Raw genomic sequence first — 20,705 nt, 5'->3', positions numbered from 1 at the left:
TTACAATCAGGCTGAGGTCAGGACTTTGGTGCATTTTCTTTTTCAGCCATTTTCTTGGAGATTTGCAGCTCAGCTTGGGATCATTGGACCGTTGCATGACTTACTTTTAGCCAGCATTTAGCTGTCAGCCACACGGCCTCCTGACTCTACAATACTTTGGTGTACAGAGGGGTTCACTGCTCAAATCATCACCCCTCCCCAACCATGCTGGCAGTCTCAATAGGTATGTCCCAGTTCCTTGGCCGCATCCTTCGGAGACCGCATTTGTCAGCCAATTACGTCACAGCCAGGCGACGAAGGCTGCTCCAAACGTGGCACACAAATGCCTCCTTCATTTCCCCAGATTTAAAGGATGGGTCGGGTGTATCCTTCATGACCCAACTTATCCCAGAATTCATAGGACAGCCAGTTCCAGTTTCCAACAATGGCGGCAGCTAATTAGTTTAAATATTACTCTTATTAATCTTTCTGGGTCACAAAATAAACTTTTAGAATGTAGCCGTGTAAATTTCAAATATCTGCTCAGTGTATCAGGACATCACGTATTTGCAAAAGTGCTCCAACGTTTTCGTGTGTTACCCACCAGCTCGAGAGCTAGCCGGGGATTCAATGCCTCACTAGAGCCGGCGAGAACAGCGAACTCCTGGCACATCATTTTTAGACCCCTGCAGTCTTTCTCTACTCAGGTTAAGCATGATATATAAGTCACTTAGATAACTTAGAAATGTTCTTGTTTGGCTGTGTTAGTGTTTTATTTCCTCCGTCCAAAGAACATCGCTCCAGATGTTTTTGTTCCATGTTTTTTAGACGCACCTTCCTCCTGGAAACGCTTCCAAACAACTGATTCTTGTTCAATCTTCTAATTGTCTTGTCATGAACTTTGCCTTTAACATGCTGAGACCTGTAGAGTGTAAAATGAAGCTCTTTGGATTTTGTGCGCGTTCTTTGAGAACAGCATGGCGTGATCTTGAACTCCTGAGAAGATTGTGTTTTGTTAACACACACCTGAATCTCCAGACCAGCAAATCTGTCACTTTTATAGAGGCGCTCAAACCTGCTCGTGATCAGTTAATCAGGTGCATTGATTAGGAGCACCTGGCTGCTACTTACCTTCTGGCACATGTGGAGCTGACAGAGAAAGACGAAATAAAAGCTGCTCTCAGTTTCTGTCACGCTACGTTAGCTCTCCCACCAGCAAACAGAGCACTGAACTGAACCGAGCGGCTTGTTACTGATATACGATCCACTTATTTGAGCCGTGATTACACCAGTGTCCATACTGAGAATTGGGCCTCAGTTTATTGTTTATTGTTCAGTGTTGCGTTGCTACACTGACAATAAAGATTCTGGTATTAGAGCGATATTCTCAGTGTGCTAGCTGAAGATTTTGTTTAAAAAATGTGGGTGGGTGGCGTCACTTTGGCTGTGTTCCTGTTTTGCATGCAAATTTGAATCCAGTGAGGTGTTTGAACTTTTAAATGGCGCATCATACTTTGGTCATTCCACTGGTGCAGGTGCACGGTGGGTTAGAAGCTGCAGCAGAGCTGTTTTGTTCTGACTAAAAGCAAAATGGTTGCTGACTCCTAAGATGAGGAAGAAATATTGAGTTTCTTGGGTTTTTTCAGTTGCACAAACAATCCTGAATAATTGGTGTGATTATCTGCATGAAGAGAGAGTTATTTAAGTGTGTGTGTGTTTCCATGATAAGACTGCGTCAATGCCTCGTGTTTTGAGCTGTTTCTGACAGTGGTGGTGCCCTGTGACACCGAGCGATGAGATACCAAGCTGTGATTTTGGTTTTGTTTGCACGTGAAAATGTAAAACATCTCCGAGCGTCTGTTTTTTAAGCTTTTGATTTACCTCCATCATGGTGGCGTACGCCTCCACCCACAGTCTGTTCAGCTCTCTGAGCTCTCTGTCATCACGCTGTTTCCTGACGTGCATGAGCGACTGGATTCAAAGCTCCACGTGCAGCTTTGTGGCGGCCGGCAGGAAGCGCTGTGTGAATAAGTGACGCCAACACCTTTTTCAGCCAGTGAGGAGAGCGGATCTCTGGAGACGATCGTGACAGAAAACGGAGGGTTTTGATAAACAGACGTCCCTCCTGTGTGACAGAAATGAGGCATTCAGTGTCACACAAAGCAGTAATTATGGTTCAGTTTCCTTTTTTTTCCTAATAACCTGACCTGCAGCAAACACAGCGCTGGTTTGTGCTCCACGTGTCCACAGAGCTGATCAATGTTCAGAAAACAAACACCGACTGACCTTTTAAAGACACTCAAGTTGAATGTGAAGGCGTTTCGACGATACCCAGAGGCTTGTTTAAGCATCGAATAAGAAATAGGAAGTTAAATCCATTTTTCATAATAAACCTGAGGAGGCTTAAATAGTCAGAGAAACAGATTTGCAGTTTACCGAGTCTGAAGTCACAAATTCACAGGAAACGAATCGTTCACTTTGCAAAGCTGGACTAACCTCATCAGGCACCATCACCGACTTTACAGACTGATTGATTCCTCATGTTTTGGTTTCTTCATTGATATATATTTATGACTTTGAGACATTTTAATGCTGTGTTGGTTTTTCCTGTTACTCAGAACCATTTGATGAACCTAAAGTTAGCTTGTTGACGCCAATTTTCATTTCTGAGTCTGAATTCTCTCAGCTGAGTTCTGAGATCAGCTGATCTGCTTACAATAATTAAGTCTGACAGTATAAATGCGCATTAAATGCAGCTGTCAGAAGGATAACTATCACAGGTTACTATGAAGAAAAGCTAAAACCTGATAAAGTGATCTTATTCGTGCACACATGAGACAATCACATCATTTAAAGCATGTTTAAATAACTTCTAGTCAACAGCTGGCCTCTCGTCCTCGTGACTCCGTGGACCAAACATTTGTGGCTTTGGTACAAAAGACGTTGTGAGATGAAGTCTCGATGAGGAGCTGAAGCCTGTAGTAAACCCTCGCTGCTCGTCCCCCGTGGCTCAGCGAAGCTTCTGCTGATGCTTCCATGATGATCTGTAAACAGTCTGAGCCGCTCCGACGACCTTTGACCTCGACTGCAGCGAGTCGAGAGCAGCTCTCGGCTTCGCCGCTCTGTGTTCAGACAGAAATCCGCCCACTGACGCCTCCGCGGCTGTTTGATCCGATCCAGATTGGAAAATCTCACCGAATCTCAGAAAACGGTCGCCATCAGCTGTGTGGATTATGAAATAAACTCGTTCTTCAACAATAACCCGCCCTGAAAGGAAAAACACTCTAAATGGATGAAACGAAGAAGTTTAGTACTCATTTCACTTCTTTGTATTTGACTCTTCTTTATTTTCCTCACTGAACTTTTCTTTTCTTCCCAGATTTATTTTTTCGTCCTTCCATTAATCACACTTTCATGTTCTTCTTTTGTCTTCGGCCCTTTCTCTCCTTCTTTCCTGATGTCTTTGATCTTTCTTTCAGAAATGTAAGCTTTCCTCTTTTTATTTCTCTTCCTCAGTTTTAACTCCTTTCTTTTTCCATCTTTTTTTACTTTCTTTACTTTTTCCTTCTACGTTCTTATATGAGTCCACTTCTCTTTCTGTTTAGTCCTTATTGCTTTATTTGACTGAAACCTTCTTGTTCTTCATTCCTTTGTTTTTCCAGCTCACTTTCAAAAACTTGTTTAAGTTGAAGACCGTCACTGCTGCTGTTTAAATCTTCCAGCTTGAGCGTTATTCCTCTGGCTGCAGACGTGGGTCATTACTTCACATTGACTTGCTGATGTAGTAAAATGCAGGACTGATGGCGTTCAGGGCTCGCTGAGTACTGCTGACTGCACGACTGTGACCGTTTCATAAATCAGCCTCGTTATTGAAACCGTGTCAGACAAATTAATGCATCTAATCATCGGTGTTTTCAATTAAGAAACAAATCAAGTGAGCAGGAGCCGCAGTTTTAATCCGCAAGAAATTAATCCACACCTTGTTAACATCCTGAAATAATCTGACACGCAGGGCCTGCTTGGCACCAACAGCAGGTTTAAATAACATCAGTCAGAAATACAGAGTTAGTTTGTTGTACTGCAACTTTAAGTACAGTGAACAGACGCAGAGACTTCAAGTTCAGATCAGTTTCACCTACAGAGTAATATGAGCCATAACCTATGAATTTAAATCCAGTGTTTCTTAGCTGTACAGTATTTTCATTTTATCCATCGCTAATAGAATAACTCTCAAATTTCAAAAGGCCACAGTTTGTTATAGCCTAGCTTAACCAACAGAATTCATTCTGCCTTGAAGTACTCGGGTAGAACTATCAGGTAAAGCTATAAGACAATCAAAACAACAGAAATGCAGGGAGACTTCAAAGCTACCAGAAAACTCGGAAAACTATGAGAAAGAGTTCCCAGCTGCCTGCAGCTTCTTCCAGCAAAATCAAACAGGAAGTCTGCAACAACACCACCAAAATAATAGACTTTATATGAATCGCATAACCCGTAGGGATGTTCATGGCAAATATTTTAAAAGTCGTTTAAATGAGAGGGAAATAAATCACATTAGAAAGAAGAGGTACATGGTGCTGCAACCAAAACCCTCCTTACAACTGCCTCGGTCACTAGCAGGTTGCTGTGGTCGTCTGTAGTTTGCATGGAAGCCACCAACTCGTCTGCAAACACAAACTACTGAGAGGTAGTGAAACCTGAAAATGTAGGACGTTGCCTTCCAAACAAAAATTCTGCCTTAATTAAACAACAACTTGCAAACTTGTACTTGATTCAGACTTTTCAACTACTTAGTGAGTAGTTTGTGTTTGCAGATACGTTGGCATCTTCCATACAAACTGAAGGCAACTGCGGCAGCCGACCAGAGACCCAAAAAAATCCCAATTTTCCAGTGCAACACCTCTTTGTGACCAATTTCATAAACAAGCGTCAGCCATACAGGAAGTGGTCGGGGATACTCACTTTTCTTCCAAACGGTGGTTCCGTGTGGCCTCTAGCTAATCTGTAGGCCTGCCTTAATTATCATCAACTCCTGATTTGAATTCATTTTGAAAACAGTGAAAACTCGACCGTTTCTTCTTTGTTCTTTTCATACTGCTGTTTTAATCTTTGATTATTATTTTTTTATTTGTATTTAGCTGATGCCTAGCATCATCATACTGCTCTTTTAGAGGACTGTGCACAAGCATGTCTGGGTAAGCTGCATACCCATAGTCCAGACAGACAGTATAAAAGATGGATGTGACTTGTGGGTCTGAAAAGTGAAACCTGAATTATTTCTGGTAGCTACCAGTGAAACTACCTCCGGTTGCCAAAAGGCTTCACGTCCTGTAGAAGAACCTCTGTAAATACTTTCCTGTTGATGAGTTTTGGGTCTCAGTCTCTACTTTCAGGTCAATAAAACCCTGAGTTCTTTTGATAAATTATGGTAATTGTACTTGTCAAAAAAGCTTATTATCCAGATATGCTCGCTGGGTAATGACTCACTCATTACATCTGGTTTCAGACACCAGGGTGGGAAAAATTTAATCTCAAGGGAGTCACAGCAGGGCTTTACAAACTGGTGGGTGCTGACATGCTATGTCAAACATGCTATGATGAATTCTGCCCCTGTGACATCACCGTTTGGTTAGTAAAGTCTCGATGATGCTTCAGTCAAAGTGTTTCCACGAATCTCTGCAGATAAAGAGCGCAAATGCAGCATGACTCATTGTAACAGAAGATTAACATGAACAGCAGTTCTCTTAAGAACTGGAATGATCAGCATTATAGGAAATATGAGTCATCAAAATGACCCATCCGCTGACCCCTACCTCCTCCCTAACATTACCATATATGGACATTGTTATTGTAATCTTGCTTATTAGTAACCCTAACCTTAAGAGTTCATAGAACAAACTGAGGGACCATCCTGTTATATTCAGTCAGATTAGTGACTGACAGCATAAACTCACCAAGAACATGTGCGCTGACGTCACCTTCGTCTGTCAGATTTCTGTGCATTTAAAGAAGAGGAGTCGCCCCCTACTGAGCATAAGGAGGTTCATGTCCACATGCACAGACATGGACTCATGGTTTTCCTTTCTTCTTGAATAAAATGGAGGAAAACTTAAATGAAATGACATTACTTTAAGTACATTAAAGGGGAACACTGTGGTGCATCATAATAGTAATACTGTTGGTGAAAGTGAGACTACTTTGAACCTTTTTAAGCTGCTGGTCATTTTGTGACTGCAAAACTCTTCAAGCTTAAAGTTGATTAGCTTCTAAATGACATTTGTAACTAAAGGTTTTCTTCTTTAAAGTGTTGTAGGTTTCTTGTCTCAGAAGCTTTAAAAGAGAGTAAATTACAGCCAAAAAACATGAAAAAGGAGTCCAAAAGTTCATCAGCATCCTCCAGCTTTGCGCTGCCTGTTAGTTCTTTTTCTGAGTGATTTCTCGCAGTTTTATAAATTTAATCCCATGTTTGATTCTCAAATATGCAGAGCATCTTTTTATGGCAGAGATGAAAACACCGTTGCGATGAGTCACAGCTCCTCTGAACCATCACTGAAGGTTTCTTCCTCTCAGAGGAGCCGAGGGTGAGGTGCAAGTGTTAGATGCAAACCTCATTTGCAGTCACAGTTTGCTGCGTGATGTTTTTCAGAGTCTGTGCCAACACCCAGAGCTCCTCCAGCCTCGGCACAGCTCTGAGCCTCAGGTCTGATTTATGTTGATGGACTCACCTTGAATCACAATGTGTCGTCCTGCTGGAGATGCACTCTCTGCAGGTGCCAGCAGGAGACCCTAACCCGGGAAGAGTTATGGATTTCTTGTCAGTGGTTATTGCTTTTAGGTGGCCAGTGATCTGATTGGCTCAGTGAGGTGGCAGGTGAGGGTGAGTGGGTGGTGAGGGTGGTATTGCACCCTGAGGTGAAGAGCACCTGCCACCTTCTCTGATCTGTTATTTCCTCAGGGCAGCAGGCCAGTGACTCAGTGCACCACAGCCAAGAAACCAAATTCAAAGGATTTGAACACATTGATCCTGTTATTCCACAGCGGCGGAGCCAAATATTGGCCGAATGTGGACCTGTGGTTCACGTAAGCTTGTTACCTGATTACAAAAGCTGTAATTCTCTACAGCTCCAGCTTTTTATTAACACCAGTCATGATTTGTTAGAATCGAGTTTTTCATAGTGAGAGATGCAAACCACACATTCACATGTTAATAACTAACCTGACGATATGGATGGATCCTTTCAGCCATTCGATGATATTTACACTCAATTACACAAGAAAGCTCACAGAGTCGAGACCAGGAGATTCTACAAGCTAGCTACAAGCTACAAGCTTGCAGCATGAAATCACCCTGACATAATAATCTGTGACTCATTTGGACCCAGAAATAACTAAAGACTCTGAACAAGTGAAGAAGACAAAAGCTGTTGTTCTTGACTTTACCAGGCAGTCAGATAAGACCTAATGGCTCATGTGATACCGCTCTGCACACCTACACACATTATTTAGCCCATTAGCTTCCTAAAGCCACTTTGCAACCCACCACCAACCCAGGTGGTCCTTTTCCAGCTTAGTCAGTGTATTTGTTCTCATTACCTTCAACTGTAAATTAGTCCACCAGAAACATATTTTGTATGTTGATGTTTTTATAAATCCCAAATCTTTCAGTTAATTTCTGGAAAACTTTCCATTTACATAATGAAATATTAGTTGATATCTAGATATAAATATGTGGATATTTAAAGAAGACCAACCCCACAGTTGTACCAGTTATTGATTTATGTGGATAGTAATGAATTTGGGGACGTCACATGCCCCTTTATGTGGGAATAATGGTAACTTGACTATTTATTCGTCAGCCTCAAACTACAACTTGTGTTTGTATTCACAATATACAGTGAAGTGTAAAAGAGTTTAAAAGTGCTTAATTAGCTTTACTAACAAATGACTAATTTGTTCCAACACACCTAAATCAAATGAATGACTTGTTAACAGGCCTTTGCCAAACTTGATGGCTGCTGAAGAGATAATCAGACCATTTGATTCAGCTGTGTTGGAGTAGGGATGCATCTAAAAGCTGCAGGACAGCAGCTCTCGAGGACTGGAGTTGGACACCCCTGGTCTAGGGTGTCCATATATTAATGCTTATACCACATAAAATTATTATAACAGTTTGTCATTCATATTTTTCTTGCATCAGCAGACTGTTTTATGATTTTTATTTTTTGGTTGCAAATACAGAAAAAGCGGAGCAAGAGCAAAGATGGGAAACAATGAGGCTTTGGGGAGATGCTGATGGAGGGAGGGAGGGGGAGGGTAAGATGGAGACAAAGAGATTTCTGTCAATATTTCCTCAGGAATGATGGAGCATTAAAAATGGATGAGTGCGTGTGTGTGTGTGTGTGTGCGTGTGCGTGTACACATGTCTATGTGGAGACCAAGTGCATTTTGGTGCATTATGAGGGCAACTTTGTAGAATGTGGGTTTTTTACATCCTCACTTTGGGTGTGATTTCAAATATCAACAGACAAAATAAGGACCTGACCTTAAAAGTCAGGCTGATGTCTTAGTGAACTGTATTGACCTTATAAAACAGAAAATTCAAAGTGTCTCCCATCTTAACTGGCTAAATCACCATGGTTACGGTGTAAATGTTTTTATACTTGATTCTAATCTGCTGCTGAGTTTATTCACACTGCTGAACCGTGCATCGAGAACACCTGATTTCATTTTGATCTGCTGACAAACTAAAGCATCGTCTGTATTAAACCGTGGAACAGTAACTGTTCATGGTTAAATGTTCTCATGCTACTGGCACAGTGTTGCATTTCACTGTTATGCTTTTTGTGTCCACTCTATGTTCCTGAGTGGAGGAGGTGACACTCATAGGGATCATTTTGTGTGGAAGAGTCATATATCCCAGGAAACACTGCCACATGTGAGCACGCACAGAGCCTGAAGCACAAAGCCCAACTTAGAAGAGATCACTGATAATCGCTGTTATCACTTACACATTTTCTCCAACACAGATTTTAAGTTTCGTCAGTCGGTAAAGGCAAACGAAAACTGTGCTGTTATAATTTATTCCCTGTGAAATAAAATCTTTCTTGGATTTTTTTTTTCATTTATATGTGTACACTGTTCCACTTGTGGAGAATCATATCAAACATGGCCAAAGTATCAAATAATGAATTGACAGTATGAAAAAATAACCCCTGTGAGAACAGCCCTGGGTTAACTTGTTCTATGACCTCAGTAAAGACGGGAAATGAGTTACATAGTTCATAATTAAGCTAATGAGTAGACTGTGTTCTTGGTTTCTCACTAAACTATACCTCTGATCCTGACGTCTGGATTCGAAAGGTTATGATTAAACATTGTCCTGGGAGTCCACCGCAGCCTCGCTTCCACCAGTATCTACTCGACTCTACTCAGTTTGGTTTGTTTGTACCTCCTGTGCACATGGGGTTGTTGTAGCAATGCGGCCAAAAGTCTCGTAACATCATTTGTATGCGACACATTTCCCTTCGTTGCCAGGTTTCAAAAATGGCATTTTAATTTTTGTTAAGGAGTCAGTCTCATGACTCGTCGAGTGACGCCATTGGCTGGCCACTGGTGACACCACATTTTTGGATCAACTCAGATCCATTTTTAACGCGGGCTGGGCAAACGGGTTCTACCACCTTATAGGAAAAGTCTACAAACCGAGTCAAGCCGAGCTAAGTAGGTACCAGTGGATAAGGGCTATATGTATACCAGGGTCCCCACAATGATAGACGTACAAACCGGAGTGTATGCCCTGTTTAACATTCACAGCAGATCCTCCTGCAGACGGCATGAAGACATGAAGCCTGTCAACAGGAAAATAACCACAACAACACAAGAACCCAAACCCTGCTGCTTCTTTGTTTATTGGCACCCACCACTGTTGGCCACACAAAGCACACACAGACCATCAGACTGACCCACCTCGACTCTAACAGAGCGAAACTCAGATGGCGAGTAAACATCCCCCGACATCTTTCACTTCCTTTAGTCTGTCCTGAAGAGTAAACACACAGACACACACACAGAGTCAATAAACAGATCACAAAAGACACGATGCAAGACAGCGAAGAGGAAGTCAAGCGGTCAGGCGGTGTCGGTTTCACCCGAGGAAATAGAAATGATCTCAAGCCGTCGCCTTGATGGAAACGCTGAAATCTTTGTTTTCCATCACGTTGGGAAAAAATAAACTGTTGGAGCTTATTTAGAGAGGATTTCTGAATGTAACCGACTCCATCCTTCTGTTTCTTCTGCAGCTGATAAAGAAAAACAGGGCAAGAAAGACGACGGCAGCCCTTTCAAAGGAAACGTCCTGGGTAAGGAAGCTCAACACGCCTCATGTTCCTTTTTTGCCAGGTTGCTGCACTCTGCAAGTTAACGGAAAATGTTAGATTATTTCCACCTGATTTTTTCCCTTTTATTTTGCCCCTGTGAGTCATACGAACACTGCTCTCTCCAGCTGTGTTGTAGAGGTTCGGACACAAAATAGCACAACACCCTCAAAGCTCCATGCAGCTTTCCAAACACTGGATTTTGTATTTATAGTCAATAAAAATGAAAAAGAAAAATAATGTACTGTAAACTGCTCTGACTGTGTGTGATTTCCAGCGTGGATCACAAAGCAAAAAATGATTTAGAGGAGAGGATAGTGTAGCAAGTTATCAGCTAACACTGCAAGATACGTCTGTAAACTGCACCTGATAATTAGCACTGATTCACATAAAAATGTAGCGTTTAATTTGACTCCTCAAAAGTGGAGCAGACTCCTTCCAACACCACAAACATGCATGAGAGGTCCAGTTCAGCTAGCAGAGCGCTAACAGCTACACCCAGCTCTTAGAAAAGCCTTAAAAGATGAACTCTTTATGGACATTTTAACATGAGTCTGTGGGGATGGAGCCGGCCTCCAGTGGCCAAGAATGACCCCATTAGGAAGATGTTGTGCAGTGTGTCAGCACAGCTTTTACCTGTACGTCAGTGTCTTTGTTCCCTATGTTCAAACCTGAGCATCATTAGCATCATGCATATATGAGAACACAGAGACAAGTCAAACTGAATCTTGAAAAGATAGTTTCAGGAATCAGATTACTGTTGGCAGCGACAGAGTTTCCTGTCAGTGCAGATTTGCATTCATACCACAGGTGTGTTGACCTAACGATGGCATTAAATGAACAATTACAGGACGCCGTCCATCCAGACACGAGCATAGACTGGATTTTATGTCAGAGCTTCTACTTGTTATTCAGTCTGTGTCACTGTGTGATGGATATGCACAGAGCTGAGCCGCTAGCATGGCTAGCAGTCTGCGCATTAACAACCTCTGGGACTCTGTTTGTATTTGCTCATATTATATAACCACACTGTAAATCCACTTTTCCTGCCTCTAATGCGGTAAAACTTCCTGCGGCCTTTCGGCAGCCTGTTAACCTGCGTCTGAACCTGCTGAGGAGCAACAGCAGCAGGATAAAACCTAATGAAAATCTCCTTAATACACAATAAGGTCCTCAGAGGGGGGCAGGAAACAAAGTGCAGGAAATCAAAATGCACAGCTCTGAAAGAAAGAAAGTACACAGTTTTTTAAGCCTGATCCCGGTGCGACTGTGTGATTTCTCATAAGTCAACATGCAGATTAGAGGAGCAGAATGAGGGCATTTCAGCGCCTTAACCATCAGCTGCACGACGCAAGTGTTGAGTCTGGAGATCAAAGAGGAGATGAAACAAAATCGAAAGCGTTTTATTATCTGCAGAGCTCGCCGTGCATTTACATCACCGACTGAAACGTCTCAGGGGGAGCGATTCCTCCGCAGCTCCTTCGCTCCGAGTTTTAACTCGGACAAAAGAAGCGCGGGATTAAACTGCGGCATTGTCTACATCGCAAACAGGGAGGGACACAGCAACACATTTCTGCCTCCGATAAAGAGCTGAGAAAGGCTGAGCTTCTCCTTCTGTGCCGCGTTCAGGTGACCTTCACCACATCGGCGCCTGTCCTTCAAATAAGTAAATCATTCAGTGACGAATGAATCAAACCGCGGCGTGTCCCTACTTGCCCTTCACTACAAGCTTTCATCCCTCACGGCTCCCAAAGACAGTGAAAGGTTAAAAAGGCTCAACTCAAAAAGGGAGTGAAGAAGTTCACTCACAAAAAAACCTTTTAAAACAACGTTTTACCACAGGCGGCTTAAAAGATCGATTTTTCTGACTCTGAGAGGGAATAAAATTTATAAGATGGGCTTGATGTTTTTTTCCAAAATGAGCCAAAGCAGAGAAGTTCATTATCTCATCGGGAAAGTGTTCACTAGGATCAGAGCAGAGGATCCTTTTCCAACAGATTTCCAACAGGAACAGAAGGATTTGCTGCCACAAAGAGCGCCCCCTGCTTGCCATTAAAAAGAATGCACATTTGTTCTACTTTATGTGATTTTACTTCAGTCTGGATGTAAAACGCGGATTTAAGTCACGCGTCCTTTCTCATAGCCAGCAGGGGGCGCTGCTCTCACTGTCAGTCAGGTTGTACAGCAGTCTGCCTGCTGCTCACTGGATCTGTGACCACACTAAACATTTTACTGATGGGTTCATGGACTCAGTTGCGCGCACCGGGTGCTACTAAACACAGTATCATGTTCATCATGGTCTCATCGGTGAACAGAAGCAGAATAAAGGAGGCTACTTCTTGCCCTGAGATTAGTTAATAGCAGGTAGAGATGGACCGATCCGATATTACGTATCGGTATCGGTCCGATATTGATCTAAATTACTGGATCGGATATCGGAGAGAAATAAAAAATGTAATCCGATCCATTAAATATAAAAAAAGCACCTCACAAAACTTGCGACACGCCGTAACTCGCCTCATAACCTTAGCACGTCGGAGCAGTGTGCCTCACGTGATAGAGCGGCTGTGCCAGACCTGTCCACGGTCTGGTTGAGCATTTGGAGCTTCGCTAGCAACCCAGCATTTCATCTCCGACAAAGTGATCCCAGAGAGAAGTAAAGCAAGTGTGTAAGTCCATCTCTGAATGTTTGTAAAGCATTCCTGCGTTAAGCTTAACAACCGATATATGGAGTGACTGCCTCTCTCTCCTGCTGCTACTTCAATCATCAAACTGATTAATGATCAGCTGATCGGCTTTTCTGTCGCGAGTCCGTCTCTCTTGTTTGTTTTTGGCCCACTTTGCACCAGAAAGAGGAAACCAGCGGCTGAACAACAGCAGCGCGTTTAAACTTGATCAGCTGTTGTTAGAATTTATTTAATATTACTTTCTACACCAGGATCCTTTTCTACAGCTGACGGCTGGTAACTGTGCAGGGGCGGATCTAGCGAAGTTTAGCCAGGGGGGCCGATAGGGCATGAACAGGGAAAAGGCGGCACAAAGACATACTTTTCTTTCTTATTCTCATTTAAAATGTCGAGCTTTTAATAAATAATTATCTGACACCCAAAGTTTTAATTTGATGTAAAATGAATAGAAGTCAATTACTGTATATAGTAACTATTAAGTCTAATATACCCTAGTAAGCTGTAGTACTTTTTACTTTGGGAAGGTACCATCTGTGCAGTCTGCAGTTCTGTTGAAGAAAGATGTTGAATCTATTTAATTATTTCTTGAAAAATAATTGATTTCTGTGCATTTTTTTCACACTGCATCAAATTAAAGTTGATTACGTCGATTAAGCATCATGAGGTGGAGCGTGAGGGGTGGTTCCCTATTTTTTATTTTTGTTGTTGCTGGGAGTTGGAACCCTATTAGTTAGGTTGCTTAATATTTCTGCTAAGTACTCTTTAAAATACCAGAATAGGGAGGATGGTGTAGGTTTAAGTTTATTAGATTGATCAGTATTGCTGAACTATGAAATATTTTTTTGCATACAGGTATAACAGAATAGCTTTAGTGTAGTTGTTGTTTTAAACTTGAGTATGAACTTATACAAAATGCAGCAAGATATTAAAAAAACAGTTTTGTTGATTAAAAAACACTATATCGGATTCATATTGGTATCGGCAGATATCCAAATTTATGATATCGGTATCGGACATAAAAAAGTGGTATCGTGCCATCTCTAATAGCAGGTGAGAGTGTCCTTTGGTTTCTGCCTGTGATGTCTAGTTACAAAAAGCTAAAGCAGTGACAGTAAAAGCATTAAGTACTCTAGTCCCATTTTTATCATTCAATGATAAATGTAAGAACTAGAGTAGCTCAGGTTTATAGTAACATGTCACCGTTGGAGGAGTTTTATTTTAAATTGAAAAGATGAAGGTTGCAAAACTCTCGGTAAACCAACAGGTTTCTGTCCCGACTTCTGTCCTATAATCTCGTTCAAACGTTTCATCCAGCAGCACTCAGACAGTCTTAAGCTCGCGAATCTGAGATATCATCGCGGCCGTCGTAAACATGGCGAACAGCAGAATTTAAAATCGGTGACACGCACACACAGGCGGCTTCTTGTTAACAGCTTCCTTCATGTTAATGTGGATTTGGTATATAACGTTTCAGTCACTTTAATGAGCAGCACAGTTTGCTTTGTCAGCTTTTCCTCTAAGACTGCAGTGAATCATAGCACGGAGAGACGGATCTGTGTGACTTATTAGGATTTATGCCCTCGCACAGCGCTGCAGCGCACAGCAGATGACTCCGTTTGTGGCACAGCAGTTCATTTATTATTATTATTAGGAGCATAAAATGTAGATCTGCTTTTACCAAATTTAGCTTTAACATTAAAAAACAACAGTATATTGTTATTATATTAATAATGTTCGTTAATTGAATGTAAGATGAGCGACGTCACAGTCAAACTCAATGAAACGTGTCTGTGTGTTCAAATTACCAAATATATCTTTACAAAATTATGATATAAGATCAAATAAAGTAAGATGTGCTTTATTTATCCCAAAGATGGGAAATCACTGTTACAGCCCAGTCTCAGGTCTTTAAATCATCATCTAGTGAATCTATTGTCTCCTCTTTATTTCACACAAATTGACTTATTTCCTATTGAAACACTTTATCACAAATTTGTCCTCGCTGGCATGAAATATGTTTTATGTCAGACGCACAAATCTGGGGTTGAGACCGTGGGGAGGCTCAAACGAAGCTTTAAAATAAACGTGGCTTTTTCAAACCCCAAACAATTACCGTTTAACACTTGAGCCAAACCAGGTGACAGGCTGCTGGTTACGAGCCTCTTTATGTTGTGTTTAAATGATGTGTGAAAATCTGACGTGTGATCGTGGGTCTCTACCACCATCCCTCCGAGCTCCTACTACAAACTGCTTTTGCCTTTTAAAATGGAAAATCATTCACACTTGTAGACCTGTGAGATTAAACGCCGTGTTCAAGGTCGCTGTCCAGAAACACACATCAGCAGATTACAGGTTGTGACTGTTTCACAAACTGCTGTGAGATCAGATTAGGCCAAATATGAAAAACAGCCTAGTTCAATCAAATAAACAAACTATGGAAGATTTGTTCCGTTAAATATAGAAAAAAGTGAAGAAACTAAAGAAAATAACAAATCATCATCAGCATTGTGGTAAAGATTTGTGTTTGATACAGAAACTATGAATCAATATGTAATAAAATGTAAATCAATAATAAAAATCCCTTTATTGTTCTCACCTTGTGTCTCTGATTTCTCGTTTCGTCCTTTCAGACACCAGGATTGTGGATCACGGAGAAGGTTTCTACCCGGGAATGTCCATCCCGTGTGCCGACAGCTTCTCCGGCTTCTGCGTTCACGGGAAATGTGAGATCAACAAGTACAACATGGCCACCTGCAGGTTTGTAACGGCCTCCGCTGTAAATGTTTCAAATAAATACATAAAAATGAAGCGTTTGTTTTTACTAGAGTCCAAGTTAATGGATCTCATCAGAAGTGTGGTGGTAGAAGTGTGAAATGTCAAAGTTTAAATCATGAAACAAACACAAAACTATTACACAATCCTAAAGTATGTAACATGTGACATCACACAGTCTTGTTGTGTGTCCGACTCAGATGTGACGCAGGATACAAAGGTCCTCAGTGTGACGAGCCTCAGGACTTCAACATCCTCTACGTGGTCCCCAGTGGACAGAAGCTGCACTACGTCCTGATCGCCGCCATCATCGGAGCCGTGCAGATCGCCATCATTGTTGCCGTAGTGATGTGCATCACAAGGTACTCAAGTGAAAAGAAAAAAATAGTGTTTAAAGTTTTAGTTGTCAAATATTTATGTCTTTACGTCTCATTAAAATACTTACAAAGTGTTAACTGATTTTAGTCTTTAGCATTTCTGCTTGATACAAAGCTTTTGTGTCCTTACAGTATTTATCAAAAGAGCGACATTTCTTTCACAGGAGCCTCAACACTGTAATAGCAGTAGTAGTGTGTTAATTATTTTATACTTTACTAGAAAAATAGATGTAGCGAGTTAAATGAAACATGAAGTCTCAGTAAATAAGGCAAAAACAGAGTTTGTACAATGTTGAGCTGGTTGGGTTTCCTGCAGTGGCAGTGTGGATCATTGGGATCATTACATGCTAATGAAAAGCCTGGTGGTAACTTTCTGCATTAATACACCATCAGTTGTGACGATCTCCAACACGACTGCATGAAGTACAGCTCCAAACACAACAGAGCCTCCGCCATGTTTTACAGATGGCTCCCCTCACCGAACCACCTCTGCACTACTGAACATTAGTCCCGTCATGAGACCTGTGGTCACTGATTTTCAGTCCATGTCTTGAATAATAATAATAATAATTCCTTTTCACTGGTCACTTTTTATTCCTCCACTTAAGAACACACCACGCCAAGATATGTGTTCAGCAAATAGCTCTCTGGGAATCACATTGTTGGTGTAAAAATACTCTTTTATATCTGTCAAAATGTGTTGCCAGTGACATTTTTGTGGACTGAACTAAATAAACTGGAACACATTATGAGGTTTTGTGAAACGCTGCCTTGAAGATACAATTTAAAAATGGTTTTTTGCAAAATTGCCCGTTATTTGTAGACACAACGCTGGTTCAGTGCTTGAGATCTGTGCCCTTTTTATGCTCGACAAACAAAAAGAAAGAAAAACACGTCCTCTGTCTGAAAATGGTCAGGCAGAGAAAACCTGGAGAACTTTTGGCCAAGACCACTTTAACTAACGAGTCTGACTCCTTGGAAAGAAAATATAAAGAAAAAAAAAGGTGGCGGTTCAAGACTTTTGCACAATACTGTACAATGGCCGATCTAAAATCTAAAAAAGAAAAAGCACCAAATTGGGAGATTGAGTCAATCACAGCATATAAATCTGATTTTAGTAACGGACACAAATTGTAACACCGACTTTCTCGCTCTCTTTGTCTTCAGGAAATGCCCGAAGAACAACAGGGGTCGCCGGCAAAAACAAAATCTCGGACACTTTTCCTCGGACACTAACAACAGGATGGTATAGCCGTGTCTGCCGGAGGTCTTTTTTGATAATTGTTTTCTTACGGCGCGGGAATATACCATTTTTTAACAGTAGGTGTAGTGAGTTTTCTTTTTCTCCTAGGAAACTGTTAAAAGAAGAATATTTATTTCAGGGGCCTTATTTTCCCTCCTTTTAATTTTGGATGGCATCTTTGCGCATCAAATTTTTTCGTTTGTTTTTTTCCTCCAATGCCGCAAATAGTTCAAGGAGCCGATTCAACACAACCCGCTGTCACTTTGCATCGCCGCCATGTCCGCCGTCTCAGTTTTCCTGCTACGAGGTTTTGTTGAATGCTTTGCGGTATCTTTGTCGAGCTGGCTAACAGAGTCACATCTGCCCCTCTGGAATGTGCTATTTATTGAAAAGTTTGATTTCTTTGCCCCTTTCTTTTCTGCTTTTTACTAATAACGTGCAGCTGATTACCAAATGCAGTGTTTTTTGTTTCCGTCCTTTTTTGTAGAGGTGAGAGGGGCCAGCTGGTACCATAGATATGTTTACACTCATCCTTTGGTCCATGTAAAGACTTCACTGTGTTCAAACAAGCTAATAATTTATTCTTACCATGAAGAATTCTTTTCTTGAAAGTAGCTTTTACTGGAAGTTTTTATGTTAACTTTTCTTCGAAATTGTAGTTTATGTATATTAGCATGACTTGTGATAACTGTGTACTGTGGTGTAGTTTTAACTTTTTAAAAGGAAAAGTTGTCGGCCTCGATGCCTCCTTCGATGGTACGGTTAAAAGTTGGACTGACGAATGGAGGACGAAGGCGTTAGTCGGGGGGTGGTTTGGGGGTTTTTCCCTGAAAAGGAATGTGCATTGTCTGGAAATCAAATGTTGGCTTTATCAAGACAAGGAAACACACAACGAGCATTTCTGCCCGTCGTTAATGAAAGGAAAGTAAAACCAGTAAAGCCATGAACACAAAGGCAGGAATGCTGTATGCAAGATTGTAAAGGAAGGGCTGGACTTCAAATCGACGTCAACGTCCTGACGGTAATTTTCACGGAAGTCTTGGTTGCTTCGATCAAGGATTTTCTCTGAATGTGAGGGAATAATTTTGTTTTCTGTTTTGTGTTTTCCCCTCAGCAAAACATTCCAAGCACAGACGATCCCACGAGAAAAAATAACACAGTAATAATACAGAATATAACAGCGTTCTGTTCTCTGGTATGAACATGTGTGTCTCATGGTTTTAGATGAAATCATAGCGTCATTTGGCCTTACGTTATTCACACAAACACAGTCAAGTACTTTCGGCGAGGAGGAGGAAAAATCTGATCAGTATCCTGAGTAATTTAGTAATCCTAATAAATAATCCAAGCCTCCTCTTTTTGTTCTGTTTCGATGTAAAGTTTTGATTATTTTTGTAATGGACGTTTCACCTGTTTGACTTCCATACGGCAGCATCGTCTAGATTCTGAGAGTGTGCTCGTGGCTAAAACCACAGCCCCGAGCGGGTCGCCAGCACGCCGGCTAATGTTAAAGCTTTGCCCGTCTGCTAGAGTCTGAGTGACGTAAACGTCATCTCGTGGACGTGCCTGCAAGTTTCTGTGAGAGTTTCCGATGCACCAACTACGTTTGCACCCCAGCTGGTGGAAATGCAGAAAACTGACTGGACTGACGAGTCGGCCGTGCCGTCTCCGGCTGTCCGAGTCCACAACAGACTGTAATCAAGGCTTAAGAGGTGATACCATGAAAAGAGCAGTTGGAGCTAATTTGGTGTTATTTCTTTTGTGAATGCAACGTACGACAAGAAAACACATTTGAGGTTTGCTCCGACAGCAATCACGCCAACGTTTCCGTGGGATCTTTGTGTCATCTGGTGAATGAGTTCTGTGTCGTTCCTCGTGTCCCTGACCGTCACGAGCCTGTGCGACTCTGAGTCCAGCTTTGTGTTTTTGTTTGTCACAACATCCAAATTTCATTTCAAATTGTGTTAAATTTGAAGGATGTCATTCTTCAGTGAAATTGAACTTTAACACATTTCTGAAGGTGCAACATTTCATTTTAAGTAGTGCTGTCAGTGTTAATCTCGTTACAATGACGTTAACGCCATAAGGTGGCAAATCTCCATTAGCGAGTTAACGCGGATCGCCCCATTCGAGGGGCTGCACGGCGCTAACGCATTAACAAGCTAACTTGTGCATCGACGCTGTGCAGCCGCTCGCACGGGGCGACCCGCGTTAAGGTGGCAAATGGAGATTTGCCACCTTATGGCGTTAGCGTCATTTTAACGAGATTAACGCCGACAGCACTAATTTTAAGTCGTGTTGTAATAATTCAAGAGGTCAGAAAATCCTTAAATCTGTTTTTCACCAAGTTGCCAACTTTCTTAAGGTCTGACTCATTTACGCTGTATTTAAAGTTGAAGTTGGTCAGAGAGTTTGTCTGTGGGAATACAACACAAGAAAAATATCCTCATGTATTTAATGCAAACACAAGTGTCAGCTGATTTACTTCTAAAATTTAATTCAGAAACCATCCACCAGCAGCGAACTCACATCATCCACTGAGACCAAACAGTCCTTTGGTTCAGCTGATACACAAAAACGACTGAATAACTGTAAATAATTTACTGTATTTGCTGGTAAAGGTGAGACATGAGCAGGTGATGCCGCCAGATTTCACGACCACGCCCCCGAGGCTGTGCCCAGGTCCAGGGAGGTTTGTTTTCTTCTCTGTATGTTTCTGATTTGACGTTTTCTGTACCGTCTTAGTCTACATTTACAGGTTGTAGGTCAGCCCCTCCCCCCACCCCTCTGCTGAGCAACGTGTTTCTACTTGTTGTCGACCATCGCAGCCGTGACTTCTCTAAATGTGACTAGAATGTGTTTGACATGTTATATTCTGCATGTAGACTCGGCGAGGCTATTTTTGGTCTCTGACGAAATAAAAAAAAGAAAAAATGTTTTTTTAATGTACACCGGAGTGCTGTGGCGTCATTTGATTGAGTGTCCTGTGAGCTTTCTCTTCGATTTCTGCGTCTTCTCGTGACTGATGCTCTCGTGTTACGGCACACTCGACGCCCTGTGATGAATTAATGATGTTTTTTAAACTGAGTGTTGAGATGACCTTCATCATCAGTCGCTGGAGACCAGAGACAGTTTTGTTTTTCCTGTACAGACACGATGTCCTCATTTCATACTGAACACTAACATTACACATCATACACCATCTCTGCCCCTTCATCAGCATCCAAGCTCGTCTCTGTTAAACCTCATATAAAAGTCAGAACAGCTTTTGATT

The 20,705-nt window shown here is 41.7% G+C and overlaps 1 protein-coding gene and 1 long non-coding RNA gene across 3 annotated transcripts in view; both read left to right on the top strand.

Moving 5' to 3' along the window:
• The window catches only part of tmeff1a (transmembrane protein with EGF-like and two follistatin-like domains 1a), a 104,477-nt gene extending 84,097 nt beyond the window's left edge, over positions 1–20,380 (top strand). For both annotated transcript variants that reach the window (XM_040049417.1, XM_040049418.1), the window contains exons 7-10: positions 10,278–10,337; positions 15,670–15,796; positions 16,012–16,173; positions 17,356–20,380. In XM_040049417.1, the coding sequence (XP_039905351.1) occupies positions 10,278–10,337; positions 15,670–15,796; positions 16,012–16,173; positions 17,356–17,440 (434 nt within the window). In that variant the 3' untranslated portion in view covers positions 17,441–20,380. The remainder of the gene's footprint in view (positions 1–10,277; positions 10,338–15,669; positions 15,797–16,011; positions 16,174–17,355) is intronic.
• On the top strand, positions 491–9,178 carry LOC120744867. The gene is made up of 2 exons (XR_005698479.1): positions 491–5,607; positions 5,729–9,178. It is a non-coding gene; the product is annotated as an uncharacterized LOC120744867 (long non-coding RNA).
• Positions 20,381–20,705: the final 325 nt, after the last annotated feature.

The sequence above is a fragment of the Simochromis diagramma genome, unplaced genomic scaffold (genome assembly GCF_900408965.1).
Source record: "Simochromis diagramma unplaced genomic scaffold, fSimDia1.1 OVJJ01000355.1, whole genome shotgun sequence".
Lineage (NCBI taxonomy): Eukaryota > Metazoa > Chordata > Actinopteri > Cichliformes > Cichlidae > Simochromis > Simochromis diagramma.
This window is presented reverse-complemented; position numbering and strand designations above follow the sequence as displayed.